At 45.5% G+C, this 21,505-nt stretch overlaps 1 protein-coding gene across 1 annotated transcript in view; it reads right to left on the bottom strand.

The window, feature by feature from the left end:
- Positions 1-21,243, bottom strand: part of DOCK7 (dedicator of cytokinesis 7) — a 193,924-nt gene extending 172,681 nt beyond the window's left edge. Inside the window, exon 1 of the mRNA XM_049774381.1 lies at positions 21,169-21,243. Coding sequence (XP_049630338.1) covers positions 21,169-21,206 — 38 coding nt within the window. The 5' untranslated portion in view covers positions 21,207-21,243. The remainder of the gene's footprint in view (positions 1-21,168) is intronic.
- Between the last annotated feature and the right edge of the window lie 262 nt (positions 21,244-21,505).

The following is a 21,505-nucleotide window of genomic DNA, read 5'->3' as shown; positions in this document are numbered from 1 at the left end:
AGCCCTACACATGACAAAATATAGAGGTTGCTAGATGCCCAAACACATTACAAGATGCCCAAACACAGCGCTAGATGAAAACTTCAAAACCACCAAATTGGGGGCCAGAGAGACAGCACAGTGATAGGGCATTTGCCTTGCACTTGGCCAACCCTGACGGACCTGGGTTTGATTCCCGGCATCCCATATGGTCCCCTGTGCCTGCCAGGAGCAATTTCTGAGCACAAAGTCAGGAGTAACCTGAGCACCACCAGTTGTGACCCAAAAACAAACAAACAAAAAAACCAACACTAACTTGTTGAGACTAAACAGAATTATAAAACACAACAAGGCAGCCACAGCTACAGCCCACAGCCACCACCGTTATCATTTTATCAGTCAGCTCCTTAGACTAATTTTAATTCTTGAAAGAGATGCAAGCCAAGCCACAAAAATACATGGGTACACCCATCTCAATTGAAAACTCTGAGGAATCGTTGGGAGGGAGGCAAGTCAAGTCCTCACCTTGCTGAAGCCCCGGAGCCACATCTACACCCCACATTCAGTGCTACACCAAACCAACAACTCTAGGTACACCGGTTTGGGGACTGAAAACTCTGGGTCATTTCAGAGTGGAAATAGGAAGTCTTTCCCCATCCGCTTTGGCTTTGCACTTACGGAAGCTCCATCAGGATCACCCACATCCCGCAGTAACTATCATGTCAAATCTTAGGCCAAGCTTCACAGATCCTGGAAATCCTGGAAGCATGACACCTCCAAATTCCTCAATACTGACACTTGCGTAGGAACACCCCAATATGTGAATGTAGGGCAGAGGACACCTAAGCTCCACAAACAACACCAATAACACAGAATGCTCAGCTAGCAGCAAACAGCTTAGAAAACCTTTAGACAATGACTTAAAGACTCCATTGTGAGATACAACAATTTACACAAATTTTCTTTGACTTAAGTTGTTGTTTTTTTTTTTCAGTAATTCTATTACCACTGAGCTGTAACAAGCAATATAAAGCAAACTGCTAAGGGGACAGATTGGGGGGGCAAGTAGGAAACTGGGAACAACGGGACAGGGAAGATTACACTGATGGTAAGATTGGTGTTGGAACATTTGAATGCCAGAAATAACTGTATTATGAACAACTTTTGTAAACTTTTATTTAAATAAAGTAATAATATTTTTTAATTCAACATAGATGCAAAAACTTAACAAGATCTCTGTGAATTAACAATGTATGATAAAGATCAGACATCATGACCACGTCAGATTTATTTACAGGAAGCCAAGATCTTGGTTCAACACACACAAATCAATTTAACGCACCACCTTAACAGAAGGATAAGGGGAAAAAAAAATCATATGATCCAATTAGCAGATGCAGAGTAAGCTTCTAATAAGACTCAACATCCATTTATCATTAAAAAAAATCAATTTCAAAATGTTTGCCAGAACATACCGCAACCTAGTGAAGGCAGTCAATAAATCTACAGCTAACATCCTATTCAGCGGTGAAATCTGAATATTTTCCTCTAACATAAGCGAAAGAAAGACAAAGTATTCACTTGCATCATTATTATTATTCAATTTAGTCCTGGAAGTTCTAAACACAACACTTAGGGAAAAAAAAAAAGAAAGAAAAAAAGAAAAGAAACTGAGGCTGGAAAAGAATACACACACACACACACACACACACACACACACACACACACACACACTGAATAAAACTATTACTGTAACATCCTATTAAAAGATAAATCAGCACTGAAGAGGGATGTTCTTTTTTAGAAGCCCAACTACAAACATGTTTGTAATCATGGTGCTTAAAGATATTATTATTAAAAAAGTAAAAGGGAAATCACAGATCATATATAATCACACATCAGGTATGTCAGATATAGGAGTTTACCTGACAAGGAGTTTTATCTTCATTAGAGAGAGCTTACAAAAGCCTCCAGACAAAAAATAAAACACAACTTCCCCCACCCTCAAATATAAAGGTGTTAAATTTAAAAATTTAGAGAAGAGTTAAACAAATATTTCTCCAAAGCAAGCATATAGAAGGCCAACAGGTCTTTTTTTTTTTTTAATCATCATCAGTTTGGAGAGACAACGTAGAGAGGAGGCACTTGTTTTTCACACCAGGAAATAAAATTACATATCCAATCTCCCTCTGTGCTAATCAACTCAGTTTACCACTCTCAGTACTAGCTCAGTGTTTCTGGGGCAAAGCCAGGAGCCATCTCAATTATAAACTCTGCATTTCATCAAAATCACTATGTCAGGGCCGGAGCGATAGCACAGCAGATAGAGCATTTGCCTTGTATGTGGCTGGCCTGAGTTCAAGCCCCGGCATCCCCTATGGTCCCTGAGTCTGTCAAGAGTAAATTTCTGAAAGCAGAGCATGGAGTTACACTTGAACCCTACTAGGTACGGTCCCAAAACAAACAAACAAAAACATAAAAAAACAGTATGTAAGACCTGAAGACATTCAGAGCTGGCACAACTGCACAAGGTTAAGGTTAAGGTGCTTGCCTTGTACTCAGCCAATCTGGATCAATCCCTGGCACCCTATGTGGTCTGTCGAGCCTACCAGAATTGATCCCAGAGTGTAGAGCCAGGACTCAGCCCTGAGCACAGCCAGGTATATCCTCTGTAACCCCCCACAAAAAAGACATGATGTTATTCCACATACAGTTAACAAAGAAAAACCCAATTATCACATCATCAATTAATCAAGACAGACATTCATTTCAGACACCATAATATGAAAGTTAAATGAAATATGATTACTTAAAACAAACTTTTGTGAGTAAAGCAATAGTGCAGTGGGTAGGGCACTTGACTTGCCTGCACCCAACCTTGGTCCGATTCCTGGCACCTCAAATATTACCCAAGCACTGATCAGAGTGATCCCTAAACTCAGAAACTGTTGGGGACTGTGACTTGTTTGAGGCCATTTTGCTGTTCTTTCTGCCATAACCCAGCCTTTTTTACCTAAAGGCTACGTGCAGTCTTGCTGTAAGTTCTTGGGCCAAAGAGAAAAGAATGTGCAGCTACAAAGTACAATTAACCTTGTAGCCCGGAGGAGAGCAACACGGCCCAGTACCATTCCCAGAAATGAGGCCTTACTCCCTTAACCATATCCCTGAGTTAACAAGACATTCATTATTGTGTATATGTTACATTGTCTGTACAAAATTATTTCTGTAAGAACATTGCCCCCACCTTATATCTGTTAAAAGTTTAGAAATGCAGCTAGAAGGTCACAAGATGTTTCCATGGATACTGCAAGAAGTATTGCCCACTTGCCTTATTTGGAATAATGAAGTAATTTTCATGCCAAAAGAATGATTGACATTGCCTTTTGCCTGCCTCCTTCACCTTCCCTATTTAAAGAGGTGCTGGACCTCAATAAACGCCTTTGAGCAGTGAGACATTGCCTTGGGTCTTTATTATTAACCTCTCTCAGATTTTTTACAGTGTGGTTGTGCTTCTACTCAGCAAAATAGAAGTGCGGTCGTCTGAGAAGCCTTTCCAGCTAATTCCTGCTGGCCGGGCCCCCCTGGGGGGCTTCAGGACCCCGCAAGAAACAAGAATAAATCCTGATCATCATGGGTATTGCCCAAAAACAACAAATAACTCCCAAAAACGACTTTTTTGTTTTTTGGTTTTTTTTTGGTTTTTGGGCCACACCCAGTGGTGCTCAGGGGTTACTCCTGGCTGTCTGCTCAGAAATAGCTCCTGGCAGGCACGGAGGGGGGGGGGGGCATATGGGACACCGGGATTCGAACCAACCACCTTAGGTCCTGGATCGGCTGCTTGCAAGGCAAACGCCGCTGTGCTATCTCTCCGGGCCCCCAAAAATGACTTTTGTTTAATAAAAGAAACATACAAAAATCTCCATGAGGGGCTGGAGCAACAATAGAGCAGGTCAGGCACTTACCTTGTATGACCCAGGTTCAATCCCCAATATCACATATGGTTCTCTCTGCCCCACCAAGTGTGATGCTGAACACAGAGCCAGGAGTAAGTCCTGAGCACTGCTGGACACGGTCCACAAACCAAAATCAAAACCAACAACACATCTCCATGTTATGAACACATTATATTTTTACATGAAATGATCTCCACCAGATAATCAGCATTGTCTGAATATAGAAAACTATTTCTAAGCTGAGCAAAAATAGTAATAAAGGGGCTGGAGAGATAGCATGGAGGTAAGGCGTTTGCCTTGCATGCAGAAGGTCATTGGTGTGACCCCCAAAAAATAGTAATAAAATATTTTTCTACTCTGGAGAAGCCCATGTTCTCTCTTGAACCTCTCTCTCTCTCTCTCTCTCTCTCTCTCTCTCTTTCTCTCTCTCTCACACACACACACACCTCAATTTCTTTAAATAAAACCATTTGGGGGGGTTGAGCTATATCTGACAGTGCTCAGGGGTCACTCCTGACTTTGTGCTCAGAGATCGCTACGAGCAGGCTCGAGGGACCATTTGTGATACCAGGAATCAAACCCAGGTCCATTCTGGGTCGTTTCTGTGTGCAAGGCAAATGCCCTACCGCTATGCTATCGCTATGGCCCCAAATAAAACTATTTTTGATTCACTAAAAAATACATTAAAATAAAACAGGGCCAGAGAGATAGCATGAAGGTAGGGAGTTTGCCGTTTATGCAGAAGGACGGTGGTTCGAATCCAGGCATCCATCGGGTCCCCAGAGCCTTCCAGGAGCAGGAATAACCCCTGAGCACCACCGGGTGTGGCCGGAATAAATAAATAAATGAATAAATAAATAAATAAATAAATAACAGATAAGAGATGCCCACTTTCAGAAATGATTCCATGGAATCATTACTAAAATCATTACTAAAAGCAATAATCTCTTCAACAATACAACAGTGTAAAATATGCACCATATCTCTAAGAAAGTTCTTGCTATCAGAGAAAGTTCTCCATCACAGATTACTTTTCTGATAATCATTTCCCCATTCCTAATGGTAGCTGACGCTGACATAGTAAAACAACACCAGGAAGTCTTTTGACTATTAAGCTATTAATATTAACTTCAGAGTAGAAAGAATAGGTCCAAAAACCCTAATGACTTCCTCTTCCAAATCATAAAAAACATTCATTGTCCCCCACCTCATAAAAGAAAAGTGACCCTGGGGCCAGAGTGACAGCACAGCGGGGAGGGCTTGTACTCAGCTGACCTGAGTTTGATCTCTGGTATCCTATATGGTCCCCAAGCCTGTCAGGGGTAATTTCTGAGTGCAGAGCCAGGAGTAATCCCTAAATGCCACCAGGTATGTCTCCCCACAAAAAGGAGATTCTATCTTTAAAGGATTTCCTGCCGTTGCTGGGTCCCCCATTTCTACAAGCCTCCTCACTACACCAACAAAATGCATTAAGGCTTTCACAGGGGGCTGGAGCTGTGGCACAGCAGTAGGGCATTTGCCTTGCATGTGACTAATCTAGGACAGGCCTCGGTTCGATCCCCCAGCATTCCATATGATCCCCCAAACCAGGAGTGATTTCTGAGAGCATAGCCAGGAGTAACCCATAAGCATCACTGGGTGTGCCCCAAAAACAAAAACAAAAGGCTTTCACAAGAGACACCACCAACTACAGTCTGTCACTCAGTGATGCTGGAAACGATCAGCCTCTTTTAGTCCCCCTTCCAGATGCCCACCCAGCCACAATTTCAGAACAACCAGCGGATGAGGAGAAGGCAAATAAGGGTCTACTTCATCTCCAGCCATCCTTCATGGGATCAGAAGGGAAGCCAAAAAACAGCCAAGAAGAGATTAGAATAAAGATGTGAAATTTTAGGGGGCTGGAGTGATAGCACGGCAGGTAAGGAGTTTGCCTTGCATATGACAGACCTGGGTTTGAGACCCCATATCCCACAGAGTCCTGTCCCCCACGTCATCCCCCAAGCCTGCTAAGAATACTTCTGAGCACAGAACCAGGAGTAAGTAACCCCTCAGCCCCACAAGGATGGCCCAAAAACAAACAAACGAAGTGAAAGTTTAGTTGTCAACTGGAGATGGATCCAAGGGAGAAATCATGTTCCTGGCATATACGTGGCTCCAAGGGTCCAGCCCGAGCACTGCAGACTCTCCTGAGAACCAAATGAGTTCAGTCTTGATGATCCCCAGCAAAAGATCCATAAAGTTTGGTTGAGCTATTCCTAGAAACTCAGATACACACACACACACACACACACACACACACACACACACACACACACACACACACACACACGAAACATAGCTGTAATATAACATTGTCCAGCAAAGAGAAAAATGATCTCTTTGAACTGTCACTATTAGGTGAGAGAGAAGTCTGGAAAAAGACAGGAAAGGTAAGGGGCAGGGTCATGGAATAGTTCAGGGATAGGAAATGCAGCTAGTTCCAAAACTTCCTTGAAAAGGGACTAGCAGCCTAGCTGATTCGCCAGCACCGTCTATCCCAACCCAGAACTGATAGAGCCTGAATCAGTGCTCCGCCAGCATGTACAGCTGATATTAAAGATAAAGAGAAGCAAGATAAAGAAAACAAAGCCGTATTGCATCACCTATGTCTGTGCCAAAAATGTTTAAACTGCATGGAACCACACGCATGTACCGGGCTGCTCCCCGGGACAGGAAGTGCAGAGGACAGGGGAGCAAGTTCATCCTAAGGGGTGCTGAGGGTTGGTCCCTGCAATACGGCAGTGTGATGGGTACATAGAGACAGTGGGATAAGTACTGGCAGACAAAACAAAATATTAAAAAATAAAAGTCTGTTTTAGGGCCCGGAGAGATAGCACAGCTGTGTTTACCTTGCAAGCAGCCGATCCAGGACCAAAGGTGGTTGGTTCAAATCCTGGTGTCCCATATGGTCCCCCGTGCCTGCCAGGAGCTATTTCTGAGCAGACAGCCAGAAGTAACCCTGAGCACTGCCAGGTGTGGCCCAAAAAAAAAAAAAAAAAGTCTGTTTTAAGCAGGGGCACAGAGGGGCAGGAAAACAGATATAACCAAAGGCAATCAAATGCTCTTAACTGCAGGCCACTGAGATAGTTCAGCAGCTAAGGCACTTGCACATGGCAGACCCGGGTTCGATCTCTGGCATCCCATATGGTCCTCTGAGCACTACTGGAAATGATTCCTGAGTGCAGAGCCAAGAGTAAACCCTGAGCACCATTGGGTGGCCCCCAAACAAAACAAATAGTTCTTAACTGGATCTAAGTTTGAACAGGCCAACCACAAATGACCTTTCTGAGAATTATGAGAAACTTGCACAAGAATCAGGAATTACTTAGTGAAGAACTACTGATGAAGAGAAGGGACCACTGCGACAATAATAGTTGAAAATGATCACTCTAGACAAGAACTGGGTGCTGAAAAGAAATAAAGCAATATGCATGCAAACCACAATGTCCAACAGGGGAAAAAACAAGGGGGGAGGGAAGAGAGAGAGGAGAGAGAGAGAGAAGGGAGAGAGAGAGAGAAAGGAAGAGAGAGAGAGAGAGAGAGAGAGAGAGAGAGAGAGAGAGAGAGAGAGAGAGAGAGAGAGAGAGAGAGGGGTATGCCCAGGCAAGGAATACAGAAGAAGAGAGGGCAGGAGGGAAACTGGGAATATTAGTGGTAGAAATTGTTCACTGGTGAAAGGATGGGTGTTGGACGTCGTATTACTGACACTCAGTCATGAACAACTTTGTAACTGTGCATTTCATGGTGATTCAATTGAAGAATGTATTTATAATAAATAAATAAATAGGTAAATAAATAAATAAATAAATAAAAGGGGACATATGATGGGACCAGAGTGTCAGTAAGGAGCTTGTCTTGCATGTGACCTTGCATCAACCTGGGTTTGATCCCCGGCAGAACAGATGCTCCTGAGACCCTACAGGAATAATCTCTTTTGAGTACCGAACCAGGAGTAAGTCCTGAGCATTGCCTGGTGTGCCCCACAAAGCTGGAAAAAAAAAAAAGAACCATTGAGTTGTTTTAATGTGTGTAAACTGTTTGTATTAATGCAGAAGGAATACAGGTAGGATCAAACTTGTGGCCTCAGATAATACAAAGCAGACAACTCTACCTCGGTGCTATTTCAAGCCCCAGGGAAGCTTCTATTTAAAATATGCAATAACATCTGTACTTATTTTTTTTTTCACTTTTGAGCCACACTAGATGTGCTCAGGGGTTACTCCTAGCTCTGCACTCAGAAATAGTTTCTGGCTTAGGTTATTATATGGGATGTAGGGAATCAAACTCAGGTCTGATCTGAGTTAGTTGCACGCAAGGCAAACACCCTACCACTGTGCTACCACTCTGACTCCACATCTGTACTTTAGATGAGGGTGGACAATGTTCTGCTATGTGCCATCTAAGGCTCACAAGACCACATGTCTGGCCCCAGTCCATGATTGGGGAGAATGCCTGTATCATGGTCCAGGAATAATGTTATAAATATAGGCCAATAGCCTTTGGCAGGGAAAAAAAAAAAAAAAGATTATTCAGCCCGGCCTTGGATGAAAATTCTTCTTATTAGGATTCTGTCTTAGTAGGGAAAGGTAGCTAATTAAAAATGGAATCCAGATGGGACAAAATACCCTTCAAGAGATGAATTCTGCCCTCTACAAAGCCCTGCTGCATTATTTCTGTTCACTTCACCTTGTGAAAATGCAGTCAAGCACTTGTGTTTATCCATAGATATCCAAAGGACGTATATCCCAGAATATATGTCCCAAAATGTATATCCAGCGGGGCTACCAGGAGGCTAACTGGACCACAGACAGCCAGAAATAAGCAGAATCTGCCCTTGCTGGCATCGAGTTGGATTTTAACGGAAAAGCCCAATGTCGGTATGACGTGCACATAAGCTGCAGTGTTTTTTCCTGGAACAGCAGGAGCACAATTCTCAAATAGAAAATATTGTGGCAGTGGGGCAGGCAGAGTTAGGGGTCTAGGGATACCTGGATCCCAACTGGATCCTCAGCACCTCTGGGTGTAGCTGTGCAGATTCTGAGCAATACTGTTCTCTGCTTCTCACTGCCACCTCGGGTCTGGTAGGCCACGTATTGCTAAAAGTGATTTCCAGGCTCCTTGAGCCCTGCTTGGGAGTTCCCCATCCGCCTTTAAAAAAAAAAAAAAAAAAAGGTACAGGAGCCGGAGAGATAGCATGGAGGTAAGGCGTTTGCTTTCCATGCAGAAGGATGGTGGTTCGAATCTCAGCATCCCATATGGTCCCCCGTGCCCACCAGGGGCGATTTCTGAGCATAGAGCCAGGAGTAACCCCTGAGCGCTGCTGGGTATAACCCAAAAACAAACAAACAAAAAAGGTATAATGGGACTAAAATGGCACAGTGGAAGATCAAGAATTTGCTTGCTCTGAGGGACCACAATGATAATAAGAATTGGAAAATAAAAGGAGGGAAAATGATATGCATGTTACCCCTTTATTTTAGAATACTGCAAACTATGGTGCCTAAAAGGAAAAAGGGGGAAAATTAGAGACAGAGAGGGAGAAATAGAGAGGTGTCCATCTGCCATAAAGGCAAGGGTTGTTACTGGAGGGAAGTTGGTGGTGGGAAATGTGCATTGATGAAGGGATGGGTGTTGGAACACTATATGACTGAAACTCAACTATCAATAGCTTTTTCACTCTGTATCTCATGGTGATTTGATTAAAAAAGAAAGAAACTTTTTTGCCTTTTCTAGCCCAGCAAATTCTCACTCTTCAGCAGTTTCTCTGCCACCTCCCTGAGGAATCAGGGAAGACCAGAATTCACTGATGATTCCAATGATCCTCAAACTATGGCCCGCGGGCCTCATATTGTATTTATTCCCATTTTGCTTCTTCACTTCTAAATAAGATATATGCAGTGTGCATAGAAATTTGTTCATAATTTTTGTTTTTACTATAATCTGGCCCTCCAACAGTCTGAAGGACAGTGAACTGGCCCCCTGTTTAAAAAGTTTGAGGACCCCTGGATGCTATCCTGGCACTGACTGTGTATAAGTGGCATAAAGCAAAGAAAAACACAAGGTGATCTCTCTGATGAATATGATATAAAATACTAAGCACAATCTGGGTTAATCCAGTCCAACAACCCAAGTCCCAGGACATTTGAGGCCAGGGAGATGAGATCCAATAGTACAGTGCTCACCACACCAGTCTAAGGCCTTAAATTTGGTGCCCAGCACTCTGCCATGCCTTGAGCACCAGGGATGTGGTACCCCTTCAGGCCTGCAAGCCCCCAGGGCTATATTCTTAAAAAACCGCTTTTTAGGAGAAAGATATGAAATGCATGCTGGAAACAGGTTTGGAGGGAGGGCCACACTGGTGGTATAATTGCCTCTCATTCACTGTCATTATGTACCTTATATATTACTGTGAAAGATTTGTAATTCACTTTGGCCACAATAAAAATTTTTTTAAAAAAATGCTTTTTCGGGGTTCAGAGCAATAGCACAGTGGTAGGGCATTTGTCTTGCACGCAGCCGGTCCAGGACAGATGGTGGTTCGAATCTCAGTGTCCCATATGGTTCCCCCAAGCCAGGAGTGATTTTCTGAGCACAAAGCCAGGAGTAACCCCTGAGTGTTACTGGGTGTGGCCCAAAAAAAACAAAAACAACAAATGCTTTTTAGATAAATAAACATTCATCACAATCAAGTGGAATCCATCGCAGGAATATAAGTACAATTCAGCATATATAAGGCGATTCACGGAACACATCACAACAACAAAAAGAAAAAGTAAATAACCCAAAAGAAATATTTGTTGTTTTTTTTTGTTTTGTTTTGTTTTGTTTTGTTTATTTATTTATTTTTGGTTTTTGGGCCACACCCGGTAATGCTCAGGGGTTACTCCTGGCTATGTGCTCAGAAGTTGCTCCTGGCTTGGGGGACCATATGGGACACCGGGGGATCGAACCGCGGTCCGTCCAAAGCTAGCGCAGGCAAGGCAGGCACCTTACCTTTAGCGCCACCGCCCGGCCCCAAGAAATATTTGTTTTAAAAAAAATTATATAATCCTATCAAAAGATACTGAAAATGTATCAATAGTAAGATCCAGAGCCATTTATATGAATATGAAAAATAAATTAGGGAGAAAAAACATATTTCAACATAAAAAGGGCATCGATGAGAAACCCCTAAGGAACAGAAGTGATAGCACGGTAGGTCGGGTGTTTGCCTTGTACATGGCAAAGTGAGGTTCGATACCCAGCATCCCATATGGCTTCCCAAGCTCCACCAAGAATGATTCCTGAGCACAGAGCCAAAAGTAAACCTCTGAGCAGAGATCAAAGCACATCAGATGTGCTATTCCCCAAAAATAAAACCCCTACTTTGCATCATATTCAATGATTAAAAAAAAAAAACAGCTAGGCCCGGAGAGATAACACAGCAGCGTTTGTCTTGCAAGCAGCCGATCCAGGACCAAAGGTGGTTGGTTCGAATCCCGGTGTCCCATATGGTCCCCCATGCCTGCCAGGAGCTATTTCTGAGCAGATAGCCAGGAGTAACTCCTGAGCACCGCCAGGTGTGGCCCAAAAACAAAAACAACAAAAAAAACAAACAAACAAAAAAAGCTGGGGCTGGAGAAATAGCACAGCGGTAGGATGTTTGCCTTGCACATGGCCAACATAGGACTAACGGTGGTTCGATTCCCAGCATCTCATATGGTCCCCCTAGTCAGCCAGAAACAATTCTTGAGTGCAGAGTCAGGTAACCCCTGAGCACCACCAAGTATGACCCTACACCCCCCAAAATAAAAACTTTTCCTCTAAGATCGGGAACAAGCCAGATATATAAATAAAATATAAATATGCAGAAAGATATAGATCTATTTTTGGTCTTTGGGTCATAGTCACCAGTGCTCAGGACTTACTCCTGGCTCTGCATTCCAGGGGACCACATGGGTTCTTTGCATTGAACTGTTCACCCTGCTAACCACGAATGCCAGGAGAAGCCTCAAGGCCTTCTGAGCACCATTTGGAAGCCCAGAATTGGACCTGGTGTTGGTCGCCAAAGAAAACGGTGGAGGAGCAGTTAGTTGGTGGAAAGCATACAACGATGTGACTTAGAGCCCTGGAATTCCATAAGGCTTGTCCAAGGATAAAAACTGTGGACAGGGTCAGAATGACAGTACAGTAGGCAGGGAGCTTGCATTATATGCAGCCATCCCAGGTTCAATCTCCGGCATCACATATGGTCCCCAGAGTCCGCCAGGAGTGATTCCTGAATGGAGAGCCAGGAGTAACCCCTGAGGATTGCCAAATGTACTCAAAAGCAAAAAGAAAAAAGGGGGGGGGGCTGTGGAGTGAGGGTGCAGGTTGGGTGTGGCCAAGCTGTTCTGTGAAGTTTAGGGGAAGAAGGCCTCTCATTAAAAAGAAGGATGCTTGGGGCGGTCGAGGTGGCGCTAGAGGTAAGGTGTCTACCTTGCAAGTGCTAGCCAAGGAAAGGACCACGGTTCGATCCCCCGGCGTCCCATATGGTCCCCCCAAGCCAGGGGCAATTTCTGAGCGCGTAGCCAGGAGTAACCAAAAAAAAAAAAAGAAGGATGCTGGCAGGAGCTAGGAGAAGTTTTAGATCCGAGACCTCTAACCACAAATTCAGTGGGTCAAATCAGTAAGATTCAAATCAGTCAAATCAGTAAGATTCAGTGCAATCCCAATAAAATTTCAATGGAATTTAAGGACATCTGGTGTTTTCATTCATTTTTTTAGTAGATTCTAAAATTTATATAGAAAATCAGTGGGCCAAGAGCAGCCAAGACAACTCTAATGCACCAACTACAACTTATAAGTAAGATCATTGATAATCGGTGAAATGAAGTTACAGGCAGACGAACAGGACTAAACAGAAAGCTCTAGAAAAGACTCACCAACAGAGACTAATATAAATACACTATCAGGTTGGCAGAATAGATCTGATCAACAGAGAAAATAATAAGTCAGAAAATAATTAAGATTTCGGGGCCGGAGAGATAGCATGGAGGTAAGACGTTTGCCTTTCATGCAGAAGGTCATTGGTTCAAATCCCGGTGTCCCATATGGTCCCCCGAGCCAGCCAGGAGCAATTTCTGAGTGTGGAGCCAGGAGTAACCCCTGAGCGTAGCTGGATGTGACCCAAAAACAAAAAAAAAAAAAAAGAAAAAAAGAAAATAATTAGGGGCCGTCGTGGTGGTGCTAAGGAAAGGTGTCTGCCTTGTGAGCGCTAGCCTAGGACAGACCAGGGCTTGATCCCCAGGCATCCCATATGGTCCCCCAAGCCAGGAGCGACTTCTGAGCGCATAGCCAGGAGTAACCCACCGGGTGTGGTCCAAAAACAAAAAAACAAACAAAAAAAAAAATCCAGAAGGGAATTTGGCAAGGGCTGGGGGGAGCATGAGAGCTTGAAAACTAAATAGCTTATTAATTCAATGAAAAGAAAGATAGCAGCACCTAAACCTCACGTTTCCTTATTCAGGTACACACAGGTCAGCACAGCCATCAGGAGAGGCATTATTCATGCCTTATTCAGCAAGAAGCATTATTCATGACTTACCACATATATGTGAGAAATGTGATTGGAAGGAGGGGGGAGGCATGATTAGCTGGCAGCCAGAAATGCTACAAGACTCAATGGTTCTTTGTTTATGGTGACAAAGACCAGGGAAGATTTGAGGTCTCAGGGACACTGCATAAAAAGAACAGCGGAGGGGGAAACTAGAAAGAAAAGGTGTGGCAGCTCAAGTTCCCGAGGGAGGTAGCCAAGTGCGTGGTTCAGAGAACAATGACATAGAGAAGCCTTGTGCCATTTAGGTTCAAGGTTAACAGACATATTAGGATGCCGAGATTAAAATTAAGAATGGAAAAAAAAAAAAAAAAAAAAAAAAAAGGGGCCGGGCGGTGGCGCTGGAGCTAAGGTGCCTGCCTTGCCTGCGCACGGACCGCGGTTCGATCCCCCGGCGTCCCATATGGTCCCCCAAGAAGCCAGGAGCAACTTCTGAGCGCATAGCCAGGAGTAACCCCTGAGCGTCACAGGGTGTGGCCCAAAAACCAAAAAAAAAAAAAAAAAAAAAAAAAAAAAGAATGGAAAAAAAATAAAAATAAAAAAATGAAATTAAGAATGGGGGGCTGGGGCCGGAGAGATAGCATGGAGGTAAGGCATTTGCCTTTCATGCAGGAGGTCATCGGTTCGAATCCCGGCGTCCCATATGGTCCCCTGTGCCTACCAGGAGCAATTTCTGAGCCTGGAGCCAGGAATAACCCGAGCACTTTTTATGGGTGTGACCCAAAAACCAAAAAAAAAAAAAGAATGGGGGGCTGGAGCGGTGGCGCAGCGATAGGGAATTTGCCTTGTACACGGCTGACCTAGGACAGACCAGGGCTTGATCCCCAGGCATCGCATATGGTCCCCCAAGCCAGGAGCGATTTCTGAGCACAGAGCCAGTAACCCATGAGCATCACCGGATGTAGTCCAAAAACCAAAATAAATAATAATAAAATTAAAGTAAATTAAATTAAGAATGGGGGCCAGGAGGGAAAGTGGTTAGGGTACGTGCCTTGCATATATGTGCCTAACATGGGTTAATTCTGGGCACTACATACTCAATCTCCCAGTACCACCAGGTGAGGTCCTGGGGACCCTAGAACTGTAGCAGTGGCCTGAATATCCTCAACAGGGCAGAATCTGAGAGCAGCATCGCATCATCTGGACTCTTTATTCTCATGTTGGCCCAACTGGCCAAGAATCACTGGTGGGGCTCTTGGACCTCCTGAATACCACTTGAAAGCCCCCACAAATAATGAAATAAAATAAAAAATTTATGATAGAAATTCTCAAACTTTTCCATCAAGATGAGATAAGGAAACCAAGAAGGTAAAATTAAGAGAAATGGTTTGGGGTGAACATCAGTTCAAATGATAAGATAATAAAAGATGGAACTCTGGACGGTTCTTGGGAAGGAAAGGGTTAGCAGGGGTTGTAAGATGGGTAAACCAGAGAGCAGGGAGTGTGCAAACAACACTGAAGGAGTTGGTAGCCTGGGGGAAAGATTTTGTTTCTCTAGGGTAAGATTAAAGAATGGAGCAAAAGGACCAATAGCACAATGGGTAGGGTGTTTGTCTTACATCCAGCAGATCCAGGTTCGATCCCCAGCATCCCATATGGTTTGCCAAGCCTGGCAGGAGTAATATTTTTTTTCTTTTTTTTTTTGGTTTTTAGTTTTTGGGTCACACCCGGCGGTGCTCAGGGGTTACTCCTGGCTGTCTGCTCAGAAATAGCTCCTGGCAGGCACGGGGGACCATATGGGACACCAGGATTCGAACCAACCATCTTTGGTCCTGGATCAGCTGCTTGCAAGGCAAACACCGCTGTGCTATCTCTCCGGGCCCAGGAGTAATATTTTTTAACTTGATTGATTGATTGATTGGTTTTGGGGCCACCACCCAGCAGCGCTCAGGAGTCACTCCTGGCTCTGCACTCAGAAATCGCCCCTGGCAGGCTGGGGGGCCATATGAGATGCTGAGAATCGAACCAGGTCCCTCCTGGGTTAGCCGCATACAAGGCAAACACCCTCCTGCTGTGCTCTCCAGCCCCATGCCAGGAGTAATTTCTGAGCCAAAGCCAGGTGTAACCCTGAGCACTGCCCAGAGTGGCCCCCAAACAAATAAAGGAAATAAACAGAACAGAGAAGATTCAGCAGTTAAATGCAGGGAATGAAGATGGAACCACATTATGAACAGATTTAAGCTAATTAGGCTGTTAGGCTGGTGCACGCACATCCCAGAGCCCTAAGTTGGAGCTCCAGCGACACTTCCCACGACCAGCACTGGTAGCTGTAGTCCAACATCGTTTTTTTGCTTGCATTTTTTGTTTTAAACTAACTAAAGTTCTAAATGAGTCACTACACAGGATAACCCACTCCAGCAAGATTATCCTGAGAAACGAAGATCTGTCTCAATCCTACCGTGGAATGACGCCCACGTTGCAAGGGACAAACTAAGAAGGTAAGAAGAGTGAGTCCCTGGATGCAGGGAGCAGCACTGAGAAGAAGAGAATCCACGACCACCACAGAAGCCACTAATGTCAAGAAAGTAAACACAGGGGCTGGACAGATAGCATGGAGGTAGGGCATTTGCCTTGCATGCAGAAGGACAATGGTTCAAATTCCGGCATATGGTCCCCCGAGCCTGCTAGGAGCAATTTCTGAGCATAGAGCCAGGAGTAAACTCTGAGCGCTGCCGGGTGTGACCCCCCCCCAAAAAAATCAAAAAAAAGTAAACAGTCCAATGAGAAGGGGTGGAGGTCTGGAGCTGGAGATCCCAAGTTTGAGTCCAACAGGGGCAGGAACCTCTTGCTCACTAGACTCCCAGAGTAAATAATACAGGAATAATAAAAGCAGCACCTAATGCCTATTTTCTTTTAATATCATTTTTTTGTTTTGTTTGGGGGCCATACCTGGCGATGCTCAAGGCTGACTCCTGGCTCTCCACTCTGGAATAACTCCAGGTGGTGCTCAGTATGTGGTCCTGGGGACTGAACCTGGGTCAGCTGTATGCAAAAGCAAACTCCTTAACCACTATGCTATCTCTCTGGCCCTTACTGTCTATTTTTACTGCCTATTTTATTTCAAGCATGATTCTTTTATTTCAAGCATGGTTCTAAGTGTTTTTGACATGCCTTTGTTTATTTCATCCTACCGCTAGTCCCACAGAAGTTATTTTTCAGGCGGGCATTATGATGCCATCTGCTGAGGAGCGACCTCCAATTGTGCTCACTGGACCACATGCAGAGGCGGGACTCGAACCAGGATCACAGCTGCCACAGCCACATGCGTAGTAAGTACTTGACCTGCTCTACTATTTGTCCAGCTTCTAATCCAATGAGTACTTTTATCCCCGACTTTACCGATGAAGAAACCACAGAGTGAGGTTAGATCAAACTGCACACAATAACCAATATTTTGTTGTGTGGGTAGATTTCCACCTGGGCAACCTAACCCAGAATCTTTTTTTTGGGGGGTGTCATACCCAGCTGTGCTCAGGGGTTACTCCTGGCTCTGTGCTCAGTGATCACTCCTGGCAGGCTCAGGGGACTATATGGGATGCCAGAGATGGAACCCAAGATGAAGTACAAGGCAAATCCACTGTACTATCCCTCCATCCCTAGAGTCTTTTATTTTAACTATATTCTTCTGCCTTTCTGGATTATAAAGATAAATGTCCTTCTTTTTTGTTTGTTTGTTTATTTGCTTTTGGGTCACACCCGGTGGTGCTCAGGGGTTACTCCTGACTCTGTGCTCAGAAATTGCCCCTGGCAGGCATGGGGGACCACATGGGATACAGGGATTCAAACCACCGTCAGTCCTGGGTCCGCTGCTGGCAAAGCAAATGCTCTACCGCTGTGCTATCTCTCTGGCCCCAAGTGTCATTTTTTTAACTGTAAACAAATGTTCATTATTACTGCTGAATATCAAATGACAAAAAAAATCCAAACAAAATCCTAGTACATAGAATACATTTGCAAATGACACTCATAAATTGTATTCTGTGTACTTGGGATGATGATAAAGGGTGACAATGCCTGAGTCCCACTTCTAGAGGCAGGGAGAGAACACAGAATTCTTTAAATGGACAAGACACACGTGACACATCCCTCTGAAGGCCCAAGTGGTAAAGAACAAAGAAACTTCAAGAAATCATCACATAGCAGCCTCAAAGACCAAGCACACTAAACGCAAAGGTCCCGGAAATAGCTGAGCCAGAAAACCGATGAGTAGAAAGAATTCTTCTCAAGTTTTCTGATCACAAAGCTTTTACAAAAGAACAGTCAGGTTTCAAAGTCACAAGAGGCTTTTCACAGAGCAACGCCAAATTTCACTTATGCACATAACAGAAAGGAATGTCACTTCTAAGAAAAGGTCACAGGACAAATACTGTAATAAAAATAGTTGATTCTAGACATGCATGTAAATATTAACCAGTTTTTGACTGGCTGACTCCTCACAGTTCTGTAAGGCAGGTTCTATAATGGGGAGGGAGGTTGTTTGGGTTTAGAGGCCACACCTGGCGATGCTCAAGGGTTACTCCTGGCTCTGCACTCAGAACTCATCCTCTGGTGATCTGGAGGACCATATGGAATCAATTACGAGGGATTGAATGCGGGTCAGCCATGTCCAAGGCAATGCTCTACCCACTTCACTATTGCTGATAGGTTCTATTATTAACCCCATGTTACAGATAGAGGGAAAGGCGGCAGAAAAGAAGTTGGGATGTCAGAGTGCAGTGGTCAGCTCTGAAGTTTGTCTGATATTTCCCCTGACAGACAGAAAGCTAAGCAGCTGGAGAACACAAGGTGTATTATTTGGCCATTTTTGGTCACAAGAAAGAAAGTACCTGTCCTTCTGGATAAACTGATGATTCGTCATCCACAGCAGTTCTGCACTTGGTCTACAGACCCCCTAGAATCTCGAATCATGTCCTCTAACCTCCCCATTGCTGATGACACACCCATCTAGATCTGCAGCCTCTTGCCTGCAACCCACAACCTAACCAATATTTCTCCATGAGCTCCTCCAGACTAACATGCCCCAAACAGAATATCCGTCTCCACCTCACCTCCAACCCCTTCTTCCTCCTCAATTCCCTGTCTCAATGATTGTGCCAGCCATCTACCTTCTTATTCGGATGTGAACCTGGGTGGGTCCTCCCCGATTTCTCAAACTTTCTCATCATCCCTATCAACATCTCCATCCTAAAGCAACTTGCCACTGAGTTCCCTTCTCTTCATTCCCTACAGACTTCATTCATTTCAGAACCTGACAGCTTGATACGAAGTTAAGTTCTGTCTTGTTTGGCACAAGAAACTGTTTCTCTTCTTGCATTATTAACTCCCATGCAGAATTAACTCCATGCAGGGGGGGGGGAGAGAGAGAGAGAGAGAGAGAGAGAGAGAGAGAGAGAGAGAGAGAGAGAGAGAGAGAGAGAGAGAGAGAGAGAGAGAGAGTACACTTCACAGCTAACCTAGACTTTGTTTTGTTTTGTTTTGTTTTGGGGGGGGTCATACCAGGCGGCGCTCAGGAGTTACTCCTGGCTCTGCACTGAGAAGTCGCTCCTGGCAGGCTCGGGGGATCATATGGGACGTCAGGAATCAAACCCAGGTCGGTCCTGGGTCAGCCACATGCAAGGCAAATGCCTTACCGCTATGCCATCGCTCTGGCCCCAACCTTGCACTTTTTTTGACTAGTAATACTCTGGACTCTCGGCTCCATTAATGAGATACAAATACTCAGAAGTATGGTAAGAAATATATCTATATTGTTTTTGTTGGGTTTTTTGGTTGTTTTTTTTTTTAGTTTTTGGGTCACACCCAGCAGCATTCTGGGATTACTCCTGGCTCTACACTCAGAAATCTCTCCTGGCAGGCTCGGGGACCATATGGGATGCCATGATCCGAACCACCGTCCTTCTGCATGGAAGGCAAACGCCTTACCTCCAAGCTATCTCTCCGGTCCCATCTATATTAATTTTAGCAGTTTATTTATTTATTTATTGTTTGGTTTTTGGGCCACACCTGGCGTTGCTCAGGTGTTACTCCTGGCTCTGTGCTCAGAAATCGCTCCTGGCAAGCTCAGGGGACCATATGGGATGCTGGAAATCGAACTGGGTCCGTCCTGAGTTGACCGCATGCAAGCCAAATACCCTATCACTGTGCTCTCTCTCCAGCCCAATACATCTATGGTATTGCTTTCAGAAGCAAGATCCAGTAATTCTCCCCCCAAAAAGTATTATGTCCTATTATTATTATTAATCACAGCTCCCCAGGATACACGGATTATTAGGAGTTCAACAGTGGGCCCACTAACCATGCTAAAAACATTTGACATAAATTATAAATTACACCAGTAAGTGATCACAATTCTACCAGCAGGTCACTGTTGCTACAACCCACTTTCCAGATGAGAAAATGAAAAGTTTTAAAGCTCCAAGAGGGATGGGTGGGTGGGGATTAAAAAGCACCAAACATCTCCATCAAGATAGATGTTCATTTTAAACAAAAAAAAGTGCCAAGACAGAGGAACATTATGGAAGTTGGGCCAGTTATAAGAAATGGACTGTTTGCATCCATCCAAAATCCTTTAAGAAACAGGAGGACCAAGCCCAAAATAGATCCAGAGCTGCAGAAAGAAAAATAAAACAATGATCCACCAACAGCACCCAAAAAAACCAACAACAGAAAGAAAAATGTTATAAAGTAGGGCACTTGAATGTTTCTGTTCTTGGGACAAATAAATATCTTTATGTCCTGAACATGAGTCTTTCATAGAGCAAATCCTACCACTATGATAAATCCTGATTCCATTTACAACTGGGGAGAGGGATAGAAAAAAATAGATGAATAAAAGGCTGGGGACCCCCATTTCCTTCCAGAACCCCTAGCTCCCTTTCCAGGCTGTCAAAATGCGCCCATGAGCCAGTAACTCAGGCAGGCGTCTGGGGGAGGTGGAAACCCCATTCCCATCCATGTCCCTCCAAGAAAGGGGCGCCCATTGAGACCCCCAAAACCCGTCGAGTGTAGACAACAGGCTCAAATCCAACCAACCCCCACCAAAGGCTGCAAAGCAGTGGCAGGCACAGCCCACTGAGGGGGGGGTTTCCCAACTTTTCATTGTGACCCTTTGCCTTCCAAGCCGGGGTGCATGCACATATGCACACACTAGCCTATGGGGAAGTGGGGTGCGGGGTGTTGGGGTGCTGGAGATTGTGGGGTGCGTGTCCATTTCCAAGGTGGAAATGGGGGGGACAGTAGGGGGGCGGCCCAAGCTGGGCCGGGCGCTGGCGCGCGCGCGCTGCTCCTTTTGTTGGGGTGGCGGTGGGCGGACCCCCAAGCCCCAATGGGGGCAGACTGGGGTGGGCGGGGAGGAGAATTGGGGGACCCGGGGGTGCGGAATGCCGCGCTGGGTGGGGACACAAAGAATGTGGGGAGCCGAGCGCGCAGATCTCTCCCCCACCCACCCACCCACCCACCCGCGGGGCTGGGAAGCTCCAGGCCCCGGGGCTCCTGCGAGCGAGCAGGGAGGTGGGCCGAGGCCTGGCTCCACCCGGGCGCCCCTGCACCCCGAGAAGGCTCGGCCGGCCCAGCCGCGCGGGGCCCCCGAAGCCCGATCGCCCCGCCACACCCACCCGCCGCTACCTGCTGATCTTCTGCGCGAAGGCGCGGCGCTCGGCCATGGCTGCGCAGGGCGGCGGGTGCGCGGCCTCGCCTCGCCTCGCCTCGCCCGCCTCGCTCGCCTCTGCCCGGCCCGGCCCGGACGGCCCGCCCGGCCCCGGCACAGTCCCGCGCCCGCCCGCCCGCCGGGAGGGAAGGAGGGAGGGAGGGAGGGAGGGGAGGAGGAGCGGGGAGAAGGGAGGAGGCCGGAGGAGGGAGGCAGGACGGGGGAAGGAGCTGCCGGCGCCAGGCCCGGCCCGGACCAGCCCTGCCCGCCGTAATGCTCCGGAGAAGCGCGCGGCCGCAAACCGCCGCCGCCGCT

This window comes from Suncus etruscus, chromosome 6 (genome assembly GCF_024139225.1).
Source record: "Suncus etruscus isolate mSunEtr1 chromosome 6, mSunEtr1.pri.cur, whole genome shotgun sequence".
NCBI classification, from domain to species: Eukaryota; Metazoa; Chordata; class Mammalia; order Eulipotyphla; family Soricidae; genus Suncus; species Suncus etruscus.
This window is presented reverse-complemented; position numbering and strand designations above follow the sequence as displayed.